Source organism: Bos javanicus, chromosome 23 (assembly GCF_032452875.1).
Source record: "Bos javanicus breed banteng chromosome 23, ARS-OSU_banteng_1.0, whole genome shotgun sequence".
NCBI lineage: Eukaryota > Metazoa > Chordata > Mammalia > Artiodactyla > Bovidae > Bos > Bos javanicus.
The window spans coordinates 9,907,005-9,923,019 of NC_083890.1; the positions used below are offsets into that span (position 1 = coordinate 9,907,005).

Consider the following 16,015-nt stretch of genomic DNA (forward strand, 5'->3'; position numbering starts at 1 on the left):
CATGTATGGATGTGAGAGTTGGACTGTAAAGAAAGCTGAGTGCCAAAAAATTGATGCTTTTGAACTGTGGTGTTGGAGAAGACTCTTGAGAGTCCCTTGGGCTGCAAGGAGATCCAACCAGTCCATCCTAAAGGAGATCAGTCCTGGGTGTTCATTGGAAGGACTGATGTTGAAGCTGAAACTCCAGTACTTTGGCCACCTGATGCGAAGAGCTGACTCATCTGAAAAGACCCTGATGCTGGGAAAGATTGAGGGCAAGAGGAGAAGGGGACAACAGAGGATGAGATGGTTGGATGGCATCATCGACTCAATGGACATGAGTTTGGGTGGATTCCGGAGTTGGTGATGGACAGGGAGGCCTGGCATGTTGCGGTTCATGGGGTCGCAAAGAGTCGGACACAACTGAGCGACTGAACTGAACAAACTGCAGGCTGTAAAATCCTGCCTCTAACTTTTATAATAGCTTTTTAAAAATTAAAAGTCACATTAAAACAAAAATTTCCAGGGTCTCTCCAAAAATTTGAAGACCTGGTAACATGACTCATCTTCTCACAGAACAAATGAGAAAGCCCACCCCATATTCTGATAATCACCATTCCCTTTGTGCTTATTAATCATATGCTTCAGAAACCATGTTCTAAAAATAAATCAACACAATCACAAATGATTGTACATACAATATTCATTCTAAACTAAGAACACAGATGACCCAAACTCTACAAGAAGATTTTTAAAAAGCCAAAGATGATGTAAAATGAAGCAAAAATTAAACAAATGAATCTGTGTACCAGGTGGTAACATAATCACACAGCAAGAACTAGCTCACATAACTTTAAAACTCGGGAATTTGACTCTACACCCTTAGTGAAAAACTATGCCCTAAGAACAACAATCTGAAGAAGTCATCAGCCTTCTTCAGTAATCATATTATTGCTGGTAGTATTGACATTGTCATTCTCAGACTATTTTGTATTCATGCTGTGAGGAAAGAAAACAAATAATCATGTTGCTGCTGTTGAGAACTGGGGTTTTCAATTTGAGAGAAAGGAGATAGAGATGTAAGATCTAAGGAAAATCCCTGGGTCATTCAATTTGATTTTTAAGTATAACATAAACTCATTATTTTTTAAGAGAAAAAACACAACTTATTTCCTAACCACAGACAAGTCCTAGAAACAATGACTAAATTTAGTAGAAATAAGTGCACTGATTGTGATTTCTAAACGTCATTTCTCACTAAAAGAGTATTCTTAGAGAAAGGGCTACTTCCTAGTCTGGGGCAGAAAATGCAGAAGTCTGAACAAACTGTCACACCAGACACCAAAAACTATAAAAAATGCCTCAGGTTGAGTCAAAACTACTCAGAAGCCATCATGAAGGGACTCCAATTGGCCAAAAATAGGACAATCAATAGAAATAACAACTATACACGCTACAAAATGCATGAACATTAAAAACATGCTAAATGAAAGAAGTCATCACAAAAGACCCACATATAGTCGATTCTATTTATACACAATGTCCAGCCTAGGCAAATCTATGGAGAAAGAAAGTAAATTAGAGGTTGCCGACGGCAGGAGGTCAGATAGATTGGGAGGTAATGAGGAGTGGCTGTAAATGGGTACAGCATTTCTTTTTGAGGTGATGGAAATATTTCAAACTTACCAGATAGTGGTGATGCTTGCAAGACTGTGAACATACTGAAAACCACTGAACTATACATTTTACACAGGTGAATTTTATGGTATATAAACTATACCTCCATAAAGCTGCACAAAACAGGGACTTCCCTAGTGGTCCAGTGGCTAAGCCTCTGCACTTCCCACACAGGGAGCCAAGGTTTTATTCCTGGTTGGGAAGCTAGATCCCCCATGCCACGACTTCCAAGCACAACTAACAGGCTGGTGCAAAAGTAACTGCAGTTTTTGCACTGTTGAAATTTGCCATTTGATGTTGGAATACATTCTTAAATAAATGTGGTTATGTCATAGATCATTTCAGTGTGCATTTCTCACTTTATGGTTTTTTTTTGCTAATTTATTATTTGCTGTTAATGACATTATTTGTTTTATATTTATTTTGGATTATTGAAATGATGTTAGACAAAAAGCAAATCTGAATAATTTTCTTATCTTTCTATACTTCTATTTATTATTTTTGGTTGTCCTGGGTCTTCACTGCTACTCACAGGCTTTTCTCAGTTGCAGTGAGCGGGGGCTTCTCTTTGTTGTGGTGCTCAGGCTTCTCTCGTCGTGGAGCACAGGCTCTACGAGTATGGGCTTAGCAGTTGCGGCTCACAGGCTCTAGAGCCTCGGCTCAGTAGTTGTTACACAGGGACTTAGTTGCTCCAAGGCGTGTGGAATCCTCCTAGACCAGGGACTGAACCCACGTTCCCAGCATTGGCAAGCGTATTCTTATCCACTGTTATCACCAGGGGAGTCCCTCAAGCGATTCTGAGTTCAAAATGAGTCATAAAGCAGCAGAAACAACTCACAACATCAACAAGGCATTTGGCTCAGGAACTGCTAACAGTGTGGGGCTGCCTCAAGAGGTTTTGCAAAGGAGATTAAGAGTCTGCACGATGAGGAGCATAGTGGCTGGCCAGCAGAAGTTACAATGACTAATTGAGAGAGATCATTGAAGCTGATCTTCCTACAACTACACAAGAAGTTGCTGAAGAACTCTGGGTCAACCATTCTACAACTGTTTGGCATTTCAAGCAAACTGGAAAGATGAAAAAACTCAGTAAGCTGAGCTGACTGAAAATAAAAAAAATCATTATTTTGAAGTGTCGTCTTCTCTTACTCTATACAACAATGAATCATTCCTCAATCAGATCATGATGTGTGACCACAAGTGGATTTTATATGACAAATGGCAATGACCAGCTCAACAGCTGGACCAAGAAGCAGCTCCAAAGCACAGGTCATGGTCACTATTTGGTGGTCGGCTGCCCACCTGATCCACTACAGCTTTCTGAATCCTGGTGAAACCATTACATGTGAGAAGTATGCTCAACAAATTGATGAGAGGCACCGAAAACTGCAATGCCTGCAGCCGGCACTGATCAACAGAAAGGGCCCAATGCTTTTCCACCACAACACCTGACTGCTTCAAAGGTTGAACAAATTGGGCTACGAAGTTTTACCTCATCTGCCATATTCACCTGACTTTCCCCCTAACCGACTACCACTTCTTCAAGCATCTAGAAAACTTCCACAACCAGAAGGCAGAAAATGCTTTCCAAGAGTTCGTCAAACCCCAAAGCATGGATTTTTACACTACAGGAATAAACAAACTTAATTCTTGTTGGCAAAAATAGGTTGATTACAGTGGTTCCTATTTTGAGTAATAAAGATGTTTGAGCCTAATTATAATGACTTAAAATCCACAGTCTGAAATGGCCATTACATTTGCACCAACCTAATAAAAGAGCCCATGTGTGACAAAAAATTTTAGGTGTGATAATAGTACTGTAGTTATGCATTTAAAAAGGAAGAGTCCAGGATTTCCCTGGCAGTTCAGTAGTTAAGACTCCTGTGGTCCCAGCACAGGGGGTATATGTTCAATCCCTGATCAGGGAACTAAGATACCTCATGCCACATGATGTGGCCTAAAAAAAAAAAGAAGAGTCCCAATCTTACCAAATGGTATGTCTGGGGTTTGCTTTCAACTAAGATGGAAGGAAGTAGAAGATATAGATGAAATAACATCAGCCACAGTTGATAACTGTTGAAGTTGAGGTGAATTTTGCCATTTTCTCTTGACAATCAAGCTGTCAATTCTGCACAACCTCGGAATTACTGCATTTCACAAATTCAAACATGAAAATGTTTCCCACCAATTCACATCTCTGAAATTAAGACACATCTTATATTGAATGGTGCTATCAGGTTAATTGGAAGTATTTAATAAAATGGTGAATTAAAAACTAATAGCATCTTAAATTCAAAGAAAAACTGTATAAAATATATTTAGATACCTATATCTCTTTAGCTAAATCATTAAAACTACTAGCTACCTGAATTTTTTTATATGCTTGGATTACTTCAGATACAGTGAGAGAAGCATAAAAGTACTTTAGTCAACATAAAAATGAACTTAGTCCCCAAACCAGCATTGGTGGTAGACAGGATTTGGGAAACACTGGGCAAAAGTCTATATAAGGTGGGAGGAAAAATATGTTTGCTGTCGTTATTCTACCAGGTCTAAAAAATATGGTAAAAATGAATTTTTGTTGACCAGCCTGTCTTTTCTTCATTTTTAACAAAGGAGTTCCTAAGCAACAGTCACTTTTAGCATTTCAACAAGTTGCTGGTTTCAAGCAATCTAAAGGAACACGGTAAAGCCTCTGGGTCTTGCTATAGAAGAAACACTAACAAATAAAATTTAGTAACATATATAAACTTACTGAGAAAGAAGACAAGAAAACATTTCTGATAACAGCAATTCTAAAAGTGAAATTTTAGTAGTATGTAATTTTCCAAGTACATATTTTAATGGAATCACACAAAATTTAAAATGCCACTGTTTTTTAAACATCGGACAGTTGACAATTACCTTTGAAAATGTCAAAAAGCAAAGAAAAAGATTAGCCACATTTAAAAAAGTTAATTTATGTCAAAAACACACTATAAATGCAATTTGAAAGGCTATGAAGTTGAGAGAAATACAAACCTGCCACTTAACAAAAGCTATATTCTTATCAAGTAGCTCTTAAGATTAAGAAAAGAATCAACATCCAACATAAAAATGGGCAAAAGATAGTAGCTGGCCAATAATATCCTCCAAATGGTCAACTTTGTTAGTAATAAAAGAAATTAAGGTATCTCGTAGATTACCATTTTTGAGAAGCTTTTTCAAGTAATACTGCCCAGTCCTGGAGGCTAAGCAGGAGCTGGAAGAACATTCCTATTCCTCACACTCTGCCTGCAGCCATCCTCCTTCAAGTGTCACCTTAGTAATGTGGCTTCCTTCACCCTATTTAAAACTGCACCCCCATCCCGGCTTCTCAATCCCTCTTATCTTCCTCTATTTTCCACCTTATCACTTAACATACTACATAATTTACTTACGATGTCTGTTGTTTATTCTTTGTATCCTCTCATTAAAATAAACTGCTTCTAGAGAAGCGAAAAGCAAAGGAGAAAAGGAAAGATATAAGCATCTGAATGCAAAGCTCCAAAGAATGGCAAGGAGAGATAAAGCCTTCCTCAGCTTCAATGCAAAGAAATAGAGGAAAACAACAGAATGGGAAAGATCTCTTGAAGAAAATTAGAGATACCAAGGGAACATTTCATGCAAAGACGGGCTCAATAAAGGACAGAAATGGTATTGACCGAACAGAAGCAGAAGATATTAAGAAGAGGTGGCAAGAATACACAGAAGAACTATACAAAAAGATCTTCATGACCCAGATAGTCACGATGGTGTGGATCACTCACCTAGAGCCAGACATCCTGGAATGTGAAGTCAAGTGGCCCTTAGGAAGCATCACTATGAACAAAGCTAGTGGAGGTGATGGAATCCCAGTTGAGCTATTTCAAATCCTGAAAGATGATGCTGTGAAAGTGCTGCACTCGATATGCCAGCAAATTTGGAAAACTCAGCAGTGGCCACAGGACTGGCAAAAGTCAGTTTTCATTCCAATCCTAAAGAAAGGCAATGTCAAAGAATGCTCAAACTACCGCACAATTGCACTCATCTCACATGCTAGTAAAGTAATGCTCAAAATTCTTCAAGCCAGGCTTCAGCAATGAACCGTGAACTTCCAGATGTTCAAGCTGGTTTTAGAAAAGGCAGAGGAACCAGAGACCAAATTGCCAACATCCGCTGGATCATGGAAAAAGCAAGAGAGTTCCAGAAAAACATCTATTTCTGCTTTATTGACTATGCCAAAGCCTTTGACTGTGTGGATCACAATAAACTGTGGAAAATCCTGAAAGAGATGGGAATACCAGACCACCTGACCTGCCTCTTGAGAAATTTGTATGCAGGTCAGGAAGCAACAGTTAGAACTGGACATGGAACAACAGACTGGTTCCAAATAGGAAAAGGAGTTCGTCAAGGCTGTATATTGTCACCCTGCTTATTTAACTTACATGCAGAGTACATCATGAGAAACGCTGGGCTGGAAGAAGCACAAGCTGGAATCAAGATTGCCAGGAGAAATATCAATAACCTCAGATATGCAGATGACACCACCCTTATGGCAGAAAGAGAAGAGGAACTAAACAGACTCTTGATGAAAGTGAAAGAAGAGAGTGAAAAAGTTGGCCTAAAGCTCAACATTCAGAAAACTAAGATCATGGCATCTGGTCCCATCACTTCATGGGAAACAGATGGGGAAAGAGTGGCAACAGTGTCAGACTTGATTTTTGGGGCTCCAAAATCACTGCAGATGGTGACTGCAGCCATGAAATTAAAAGATGCTTACTCCTTGGAAGAAAAGTTATGACCAACCTAGATAGCATATTCAAAAGCAGAGACATTACTTTGCCAACAAAGGTCCATCTAGTCAAGGCTATGGTTTTTACAGTGGTCATGTATGGATGTGAGAGTTGGACTGTGAAGAAGGCTGAGCGCTGAAGAATTGATGTTTTTCAACTGTGGTGTTGGAGAAGACTCTTGAGAGTCCCTTGGACTGCAAGGAGATCCAACCAGTCCATCCTAAAGGAGATCAGTCCTGGGTGTTCATTGGCGGTACTGATGCTAAAGCTGAAACTCCAATACTTTGGCCACCTCATGTGAAGAGTTGACTCATTGGAAAAGACTCTGATGCTGGGAGATTGTGGGCAGGCGGACAAGGGGACGACAGAGGATGAGATGGCTGGATGGCATCACTGACTCGATGGACATGAGTTTAAGTAAACTCCGGGAGTTGGTGATGGACAGGGAGGCCTGGCGTGTTACGGTTCATGGGGTCGCAAAGACTCGGACACGACTGAGCAACTGAACTGAACTAAAGTATTTAATGAATAGGAGCTGGTTAACTTTTTCTGGAGAAAACTTTGACAATATGAACTTAAAATTTTTTAAATGTACACACTAGTAATATCACTTCTAAGAATTTATCCTTAAGAAATAATCACTGATGGGAGCAATAGTAATCCAAAAGACTATTCATCTTAGCTGTGAATTAATAGCATATAGTGGAATGTTTAAAACGACGTGAAATACTTAAGTTGTAAAAAATGTTCCTGGTAATGTCTACTACTGAAAAATATATTCAATAATTCTATTTTTGTCTTAAAAACTATATGCATGTTTATTAATAGGAACTAAAATAAATTATGCTCCATCCATTTGATGGAATGCTAAATGAAGCTACTGTCTAGTGTCTTGATATGGAACCATTCCTAAGATGATGAAAAAGGCAGACCTTTAAAAAAATGGTAATCCTGCACTATATGGAACTGGGGCAGAACCAATTTTCAAGGTATGTTGTTAAACATAAAACACATCTAATACCATTTAATTAAAAATTGTTTCAAGTTTATGTACTTTACCCTTTACTGAATAAAAATGTTGAAATTTTTTTTCAAAGTATTGTCCCTTCTGAGTTTTCAATTACATTGCAAAATTAAGAAATAAAACCTCCTCCCCTCTGATTTCATATATGAGTGCTAAAATGAGCAAAAGCACTTCTCCAGCTCAAAAAATTTTACTACAAAATTTATACTAACTTCATAAAGTTCTTTAACTGCAAATACAGTGTAAATTACTGTCCAAACTAACTTCCTAGGCTACGTAATAATCAGTTATGAAATCTATTCTGGAATTATATGATTCTGTGGAATAGAAACACATATATTTCTATATAATATATATGTACATCTATATATGTTTCTATTCCATACAATTTCGAATGCAGATGTAAATTGCACTGAATTATAAAATTACAATAAACAAATAAAGGCACACAGCTTTTGATATACACATTGAAAACTGAACACTCAAAGGGAGATAGAACACTATCCTTTAGAAACAGACATATCCAGGGGGCGATGAATGTATACCTCAACACCAAGGCATCCTGAGGTCCCTTATTCAGAAGCCTCTGTTCACTAGGCTTCTACCATAATTGTCCTTAGATACACCAAAAGGAATTGTCACTGGGAGATATACCAGGACTTTGGGGCGTGTAAGATCTGGGTTAGAATCCTAGCTTCAAATTTTCTAGGTGGGTAATCTGGTGAATCTCAATTTCCTTATCTGTAAATAAAATAGAGACTGTCACCAACTAGTTAACATTAGTAAATGAGAGTACAGTGTGTGAAAAAGTGAAATGGAGAAGGAATTCCCCAAGTAAGACAACTAAAGATCCCCAAGTCAGATCTTTCAGCAGAGTTAAAAGAACAGAAAGGAAACAAATCCTAAAGAGCACTGAACTGGAAAATAGGAACACTGGATTCCAGTTTGACACTGCTACAAACAGGTGCAGCTCCCCGGGCATATTCTCTAAAGTGTGTCGATTCCAGTATTAAGATCCACAAAATAGAGACTAAAAATCCTTTCTACCTGTACCACCCCAGGACTAAATTACTAGGATGTCATTTACTGTTTTACATGAAAATTTTCTAAAATTATTAATTTAAATGCTTGCTTTTTTTAAAACAAGTCCTGATCAGTTTTCATTATGACTGAGCTACCAGTCGTAACATATAAGACTGTTTCCCTAACTAAGTAATCCAAAGTCCAAAGACTAAACTATGACATGCTTTTTCTCAGACTTTCTCCTTGACTAATCTGGTAACTAGCAGCCTGCTTTTGCAAAATGACTGGAAATCAGGAGTGCAGTCAGAAGTTATGGAATAGTCAGGTTACCTGAGTCAAATGGGCTTGAACTTCTGACACGGTTCTCTAACCAAGCTAATTAATTAGACTTCTCAGGTACTTAAAAGGAGGCTGGAGAAACCTGTCCCCCCAAATCAAAATATTAATTAAAATTAAAAAAAAAAGCACCTCTGAAACTACAAGTAAATGAGGGTGGTTCAAAGAATCAAGGTTGTACAGTAACTGCTAATTATATGTAATATTCACTTGTTTTTGTGCAAGTAACTCTAAGTTACCCACGGCAGTGAATGGAGTAACAGATAATCCAAAATACATACATTCAGCTTTACAAATAAAACATATGGTCTAAATAGATAATCCAAAGTAATGAATATTTGGTTAAAAATAAAGTATATGATCACCCCTACTATATTTACTTCCCAAATTATATATAGGCTGATTCAGGCTAATATCAAGGTTAATTTCCTTATGGAGAGAACAAAAACAGAAGAATTAGAATTAGAATTATTTAGAAGAATTCTAAATAATACAGTGAGTAATAAAATCACCACCTCCTTACATCAGCAGAAAACATATTGGTTTATAACACATTCATATCAGCTCCAGACAGAGTAACAAAACACACACACAGAGTAATATTTAAATTCCCACTGCACAGGAGAACCACAGAGAGTAACAGAACACACACACACACACACACACACACACAGGAGAACCACAGAGAACACACACACAAACATTTAAATTCCCACTGCACAGGAGAACCAGGTTAGCTCCCTGTTGCTTCTATTAAACCTATCTGAGTAAAAACTGGTTTTTGAATCATCCATATATGGATAATCAAGGGGCAAACCAAATACGTACAATTTAAATACACTGGTTACCAAGCACTTCACAAAATAAAAAATTTCATAAAACAGTTGACTGAAACGAAGCAAGAGTTGAGTTCGTCTACTTTAGGTCTATTGACAGAAGTCATTATTTGCTCTCCTGAAACATTAGGTAGCCGCCAAAAACAATACACATACGTACACTCACGCACACATACCCGGATCTTGTATTATCACTCAGAAAGGAAACCTAGGGAACCCTCAGAAATGAGTTTCATCAGCTCAGAAAGACGTAGATGGTGTACAACTCCAGGTAGACCCAAGTAAATGGAAGTGTTCAGAAAATGCATTTTTTTCCCAAGGCCCTCTGCAATTAAACGTGAGTATAAGATAAAAGTTCTTCAGACTAAGACTCACTTGCGAAGCCCTCTACTGGGCGTTTTTATGAAGCTCTGACCAACTTTTGTGTTTCCCACAATAGCGCTAAACCACGATTATGCATCTTGCTGATAAAAACGGGCCTGTGGCACTGAACAAACCATGCCAGAATCCAACGGCGTCGTTGGCTAAACAACTTCCCCGCCACTGCTGCGATGCCCACTCCAGAAGGCCTCTGCATTCAGCGCAAGACAAGCAGCAACCGAAACCGGCTCCAGACCAGGGGGCTGCCTGCACACCGCGAGGAAGGAGAGACTCCTGCATACTCAGGAAGTTGCCTAACCCAGGGGGGAAGCTCCTGCCCTCCTCTATAAAAGGGAGCGTGTAGGCTGGCAGACCGAAAGACGGAAAATTCATTCAAGATTCCCTGGCTGCCTACCCTGCACACGTAGGAGGCAAGTTAAGACGCTGAGACGCAGGTATGGAAAGAGAACAGTTCACAAACTGATCATGATCCAACAGCTCGGTGCGAAGGCCCAAACTCGGGGAGCCGGTGCCTCATCCTGTAGCTGGGAAGGTAATGGCCCGGGCTGCTCCGGTCCTCCACCAATAGCCCTTTTCCAGCAGGCGCCGGGCTGCTCAGAACCAGACCTTCAGCAACCGAAGCTCCCTCCCACATGGTTCCAGGGGCGCAACCCTCCACGGCCGCCCCGAGGCCATGTGGCCGGGGCCGCCCGGGTGCCCCAGACCCCGTGAACGTTCCAGGCGTGAAACCGGAGGAGAGGAAGTGCGGGGATAGACCCAGAGAACGGAATGTTGGGGTGCGAAACTCACTTCCTCTGGGCTTTGTCCTTCTTGGCCTTGGTCCTTTTCTTTCGGGCCTGGAGCGCAAGCACTGCAGGAGAGAGGGATGGATGAAGGGCGAATGGGGAGAAAAGGAGGCGACCAAGGTGAGGGTGGAGACCCAGCAGGGGTGCGAGGCCCTGGCGCCGGGCCTGCCTGAGGGGCGGCTCCGGGCTGAGGGCCGCGGCGTTTGCTGGGCGGCCGCTCGGGGGGCTGGCGGCCCACGGGGCGCAAAGCAGCGCCCAGGCGGGGCGCGCCGGAGGGGGCTCGGGCCGGGTCAGGGAGCTGGCGAGCAGTGGTCGGCCTCGCCGGGCGAGGGCCGGGCCCTGGAGCGGCCCCAAGTCGCGGGCGGGCCTGGCGGGGAACAAGGGGCGATGACTGCCGGCGCGGAAGGACGCCCGAGCTGAGGGGCGCGGACCCGCAGCCCAGAAGCGGGGGGTGAGGGGCGGCGCCACCTCAGTGGAGGGGTGCCGCACGCCCGGGGACCGGACGGCGGCGGTTAGGCGAAGCTCCCGGCGGTGACCCGGGCCTCGCCCCCGGCGGCCGTTGCCCCTCGTGGCGGGAGGCCGCTCCACCGCTCACCTTTCCGCTCCATGGCGAGACCGGTAACCGCCAGGCGCCTGCGCACTCGAGTGGCGCTGACTCCCGCTCCCGCCGCGGCCCCAAACCCAGCCCGCGCACGCCCCGCCCACCGGCGCCTGCCCCGCCCCGCCCACGACGGCGCGCGCCTGCGCGCTGAGCGCGGAGCCTACCACCTGCTCGCGAGGAGGGGAGGGCGAGAAGAACGGGAGAGGAGGGAGGGGAAGAACGCCGAGCGTGAGCGCGCGCGCGGTGTTTGAGAAGCGAGCCTGGAAGCTTCGCAGTACGAGGTTTATTCCGTTCGCCGGGCGGTCGCCCCCTGAGGAATGGCGAACAGAGTGGCATAGAGGGTTCCCTGCGTGCTGAGTCAGAGCTCCGTAGCCGACTGTAGCCTGCCTTGGTTTCCTGGTCTGTAAAAGGGAGTGATCAGGTGTGTCCCAGTCCCTCCGCGGCGCTATTGTGAGGGCCAGTTGAGAAACTCTGTGAGGAAAATTGAGGGAGAAATTACAAGTAAGAAAAAGGAGTAGGAGCAACACAAGGACCGGAAGGAAGGAACCTGTGATTTTATCGTTACTGAAAAGCAAAGACTTTAAAAGTGAGTTTTCTCGTATAATTTCAAAGTCAAATGAAGACTGTTAAAGGAAGGAAGCGGGAGAATAAAACGTAATGTTTTCTTATTTTACCACTTTATCAACTTTTCAGTACAGATACACGCAGTTGTCTTTATAGAATAGTTAGTTTTATACTTTTCTAAGTGCTCTGTCTCATTTGATGTTCATGACAGCCTAAAGGCAAGATAGTTATTACTTCCACTACACAAATAAGCTAACTCGGAGGGGATATGTACTCAGAACCTTGGTGTCCTGACACAGTGATCAGTCATCAAATACTTGTATAGCAGGGTTAGAAAAGTTTTTCTGTAAAGGGCCATGTAGTAAACTTAAAAGGCTTGGGGATCATAAGATCTGTTAACTATTCAGCTCTGCCACTAGAGCTCAAAAGCTTCTCCGTGCTCAAAACAAGCCTTATTTATGGTCCCTGAAACTTGAATTTCATGTAATTTTCCAGTATCATGAAATACTATTTTTCTGTTGATCTTTTCCCATGATTTCAACCATTCTTGGTTCAGGCCTTTGTTTGTCAACCCCTTTGTAATGTACTACGGCAGGACAGGTGGAAGCCTGCAGATCCTTGCTCTTCTAGAAGTTACTGTAGTGGGGAAGACCGAGAAGTAGTTAATTAACCGAGACGGGAAGATGAAAGTACAATAATGCTGCACAGGTCAAGCCTGGGGGCTTGGGCAGGATTTTATTGAGCAAAGTAGGTCACTAAGTCCAGCCAGGGAGGAGACAGCATTTGTGCTGGGTCTTGGGAAATGTGTAGGATTTCCAGAGGTGGAGGAGATGTCACACATTCCTGAATGAGAAAATCAATTGAGCAAAAAGACACAGGCTTGGACACCTACAGGCAGGGACTGAGGCTGGTAATGACTGAAAAGATGAAGTAGAATGTGAGGCTGGAAATGTAGGTTTGCCAAATTTGAAATTTAGATAATTAATATCTGTTGCAGGGAACCTGAATGGTAGCATTTCTAGGCAGATTGCAAAAGAAGACAGCGCCTATTGTCCAGGAAAACTACAACCCAGTTTCTTCTGAGTTCTGTCCTTGAAAACAAAAGGAGATTTGGGGCAGACATTGAAACCCTGGAGTCAGGATTCTGCCTGCTCAGGATTTAGAAAAGACAGAAGAGTGCTGGTGGTTCAGGAGAGTCCCAGAATGGGGAATTTACTTCCCACAGAAAGTAAACTTCATGGGAATTGGAGTGCTGCTTGGGTTTTCCTTGGTGTATCCTCACTAACAAGCACTTATTAGGGTGTCTGACACTTACTAGGTGCTCAAATATTTGTCTAATCAAAGAATAAATGATGTGGGAATTCCCTGGTTGTCCAGTGGATAAGACCCCAAGCTCTCTTTGCCAAGGACCCAGGTTCGATCCCAGGTCAGAGAACTAGAAAATCCCAGACGCCACAGGGTGTGGCTAAAAAAACAAATGACGTGCAGTTTATGAGAAAGGTCTGGATGAGGGAGAGAAAACACTGACAGGGACAATTGGAGAGCTGTGCTAAAACTCAAATAGGTTAGTGCCAATCCATCAAAAAGGAGTGTGTAGCTTGGCATGAATCAGTCGCACCTATTCTGACCCTGGGTGACTGTTGCTTCTCTATCTCAAGAGCTTATCAGTCCTCTGTTTAATAACTCATTTGAGAATTTTTCCAGAGTCACTGTCAAGTTTATTGGACTGAGTTCCCAGAATTGACCATTTCTTCTTTTTCTTTCTTCTGTTTTCCCCCATTCTCCCAGCATGCTTCAGTTCTTCACACTTTTTCTACTGTTTCTATAATTGTTCACATAAGCTAGCTTGCTTGGGTTTCCCCCTATTCTAAAGCCTATATCATTTTTTGCTTCTTGCTTTAAATGTAACCTTAAAAATCACCCCCCCCCCCATTTCACAAGGCTTAATCTATTTTGGATTTTACCCTTCCAGAAGTTATTCTTAAAAGTGGTGGCATTCTTTGGTATTCTCAATTACATGCATACTCCTCTCCCACAACTGTTTTTCTGCAAGTTCTTTTAAAAGTAGAATTCAGAGAACATAAATCGTTGTGGTTTTGCTGCTTATGGGCAGTGAGAATTTAATTTCTGCAAAGATCCCATTCCTTATGAGCTAATTTATTTACTAAGTAAGACCCTCCTGGATCTTCCCTAATGCTTCTTTGGAATTTTGAAATATGAGCACCTAAGTGTACCATACTTATTTCATCACACCCAACATTCCCTGGCTTGATTACCACAAACTCTCAAAGTTTTGATCTGAATTAAATCCAAAGTATCACTTCCCCTTATGGATTCCCCTGTGTCCTGGGGAAGTAGACAAGAGAAGAAGAAAGTGAGAATAAAACAGATGCTTTATTTGAATAATATTCCCAGTAGACATCTGCATGATTGGAGAACCCCCACAGAACTTTCTCTTGCCTTTGTGATAATTTTGTGAAGTATATTGGGAAAATATAATTACATTGTAGGCTTGAATATCAGGAAACATGGCACAGTCAATAGAATAATTGGAGTGAAGTGAAGAAAGGGATTGAGGGGCTTAAGGGAAACCAGCTAGGGATGGCAAGGCATCCAGGGACTAGCAACAGTAGGAGTGTTTACCACCCCAGGCCTGAAGAAACAAGGGTGGAAGTGTTACCAGAACCCAATGAGGGCTTGTATTAGTTTGCTAGGGTTACCTTAACGAAGTACCATAGAGACTTGCCTGCTGGTCCAGTGGTTAAGACTCTGCACTTCCTATGCAGGGGGCACAGATTTGATCTCTAGTAGGGGAATTAAGACCCATATGCCATGAGGCCATAAAAAAGGTATCACAGACCAGGTGGCTTCAACAACAGATATGTATTGTCTCACAACTCTAGAGCCTAGAAGTCTGAAATCAAGGTGTCAGCAAGGTTGGTTACTTCTGAAAATTATGAGGGAAGGATTTGCCCTCTTTCCTTGGCTTGTGGGTGGCTTCCTGTTCCATGTCTCTTCAGATCATCTTCTCTTTATGTGTGTCTTGATTTATGTCCAGATTTCCCCTTTTCATAAGGGCATCAGCCATATTGGATTAGGACCCATTCTCAAGAGCTCATTTTAATCCTCTGTAAAGACCCTATCTCCAAAAGGTCACCTTCTGAAGTCCTGGGGGATAGGATACCAATACGTCTTTGGGGAGGGGGTACAATTCAACCCATAACAGAGCTGTAGTGGTAAGAAAGCACTACCTGAATACAGCTGTGCCCTTTGATAAAGGGATAAAACCATCACTTGTGTGTGTGCTAAGTCACTTCAGTCGTGTCTGACTGTGTGACCCTATAGATTGTAGCCCACCAGGCTCCTCTGTCCATGGGATTCTCCAGGGAAGAATACTGGAGTAGGTTTCCATGCCCTCCTCCAGGGGATCTTCCCAACCCAGGGATTGAACATGCGTCTCATGTCTCCTGCATTGACAGGCAGATGCTTGTATATTGGGGCCACCAGGGAAGCTCCAGCTGTCACCTAGCAGGGAAATTAATACCCAGCTTCTTTATCTAATCATCCTCTCTGGCTACTGCCTCCCATTCACAAAACCCAACTGGAAGTTAGAAGACAGGGGTGCCTGGGTGATACAGTCCAGCCAGCCTCCCAAGGCACAGAGCAGGGTGGAGAGGGCGGAGGGTGAGTCTGGAGGGGCAAACAGAATATCCAGCACAGCCTGTCTGGGCAGTCAGCAGGCTCCACCCAAAGCAGACCTCAGTTTCCAAGTGAGTAAGTCAGCCTCTTGGGCTCCCTGGTCCCTGGAGAGGCTTGAGAAATGAAGTTGCTTGGAGATATAAACCCCTTTCTGGCTTTGTTCTATAAAAGCTTCCCTGGTGGCTCAGCTGGTAAAGAGTCTGTCCACAATGCAGGAGACCTGGGCTCGATCCCTGGGTTGGGAAGATCCCCCGGAGAAGGGAAAGGCTACCCACCCCAGTATTCTGGCCTGGAGAATTCCATGGACTGTATAGCCC

The 16,015-nt window shown here is 42.6% G+C and overlaps 1 protein-coding gene across 1 annotated transcript in view; it reads right to left on the reverse strand.

Annotated features, from left to right (window-relative positions):
• Window positions 1-11,457, reverse strand: part of SRPK1 (SRSF protein kinase 1) — a 73,463-nt gene extending 62,006 nt beyond the window's left edge. Inside the window, 3 exon segments of the mRNA XM_061397983.1 lie at window positions 10,839-11,383; window positions 11,385-11,408; window positions 11,410-11,457. Of these exon segments, the coding sequence (XP_061253967.1) occupies window positions 10,839-11,383; window positions 11,385-11,408; window positions 11,410-11,442 (602 nt within the window). The 5' untranslated portion in view covers window positions 11,443-11,457.
• Between the last annotated feature and the right edge of the window lie 4,558 nt (window positions 11,458-16,015).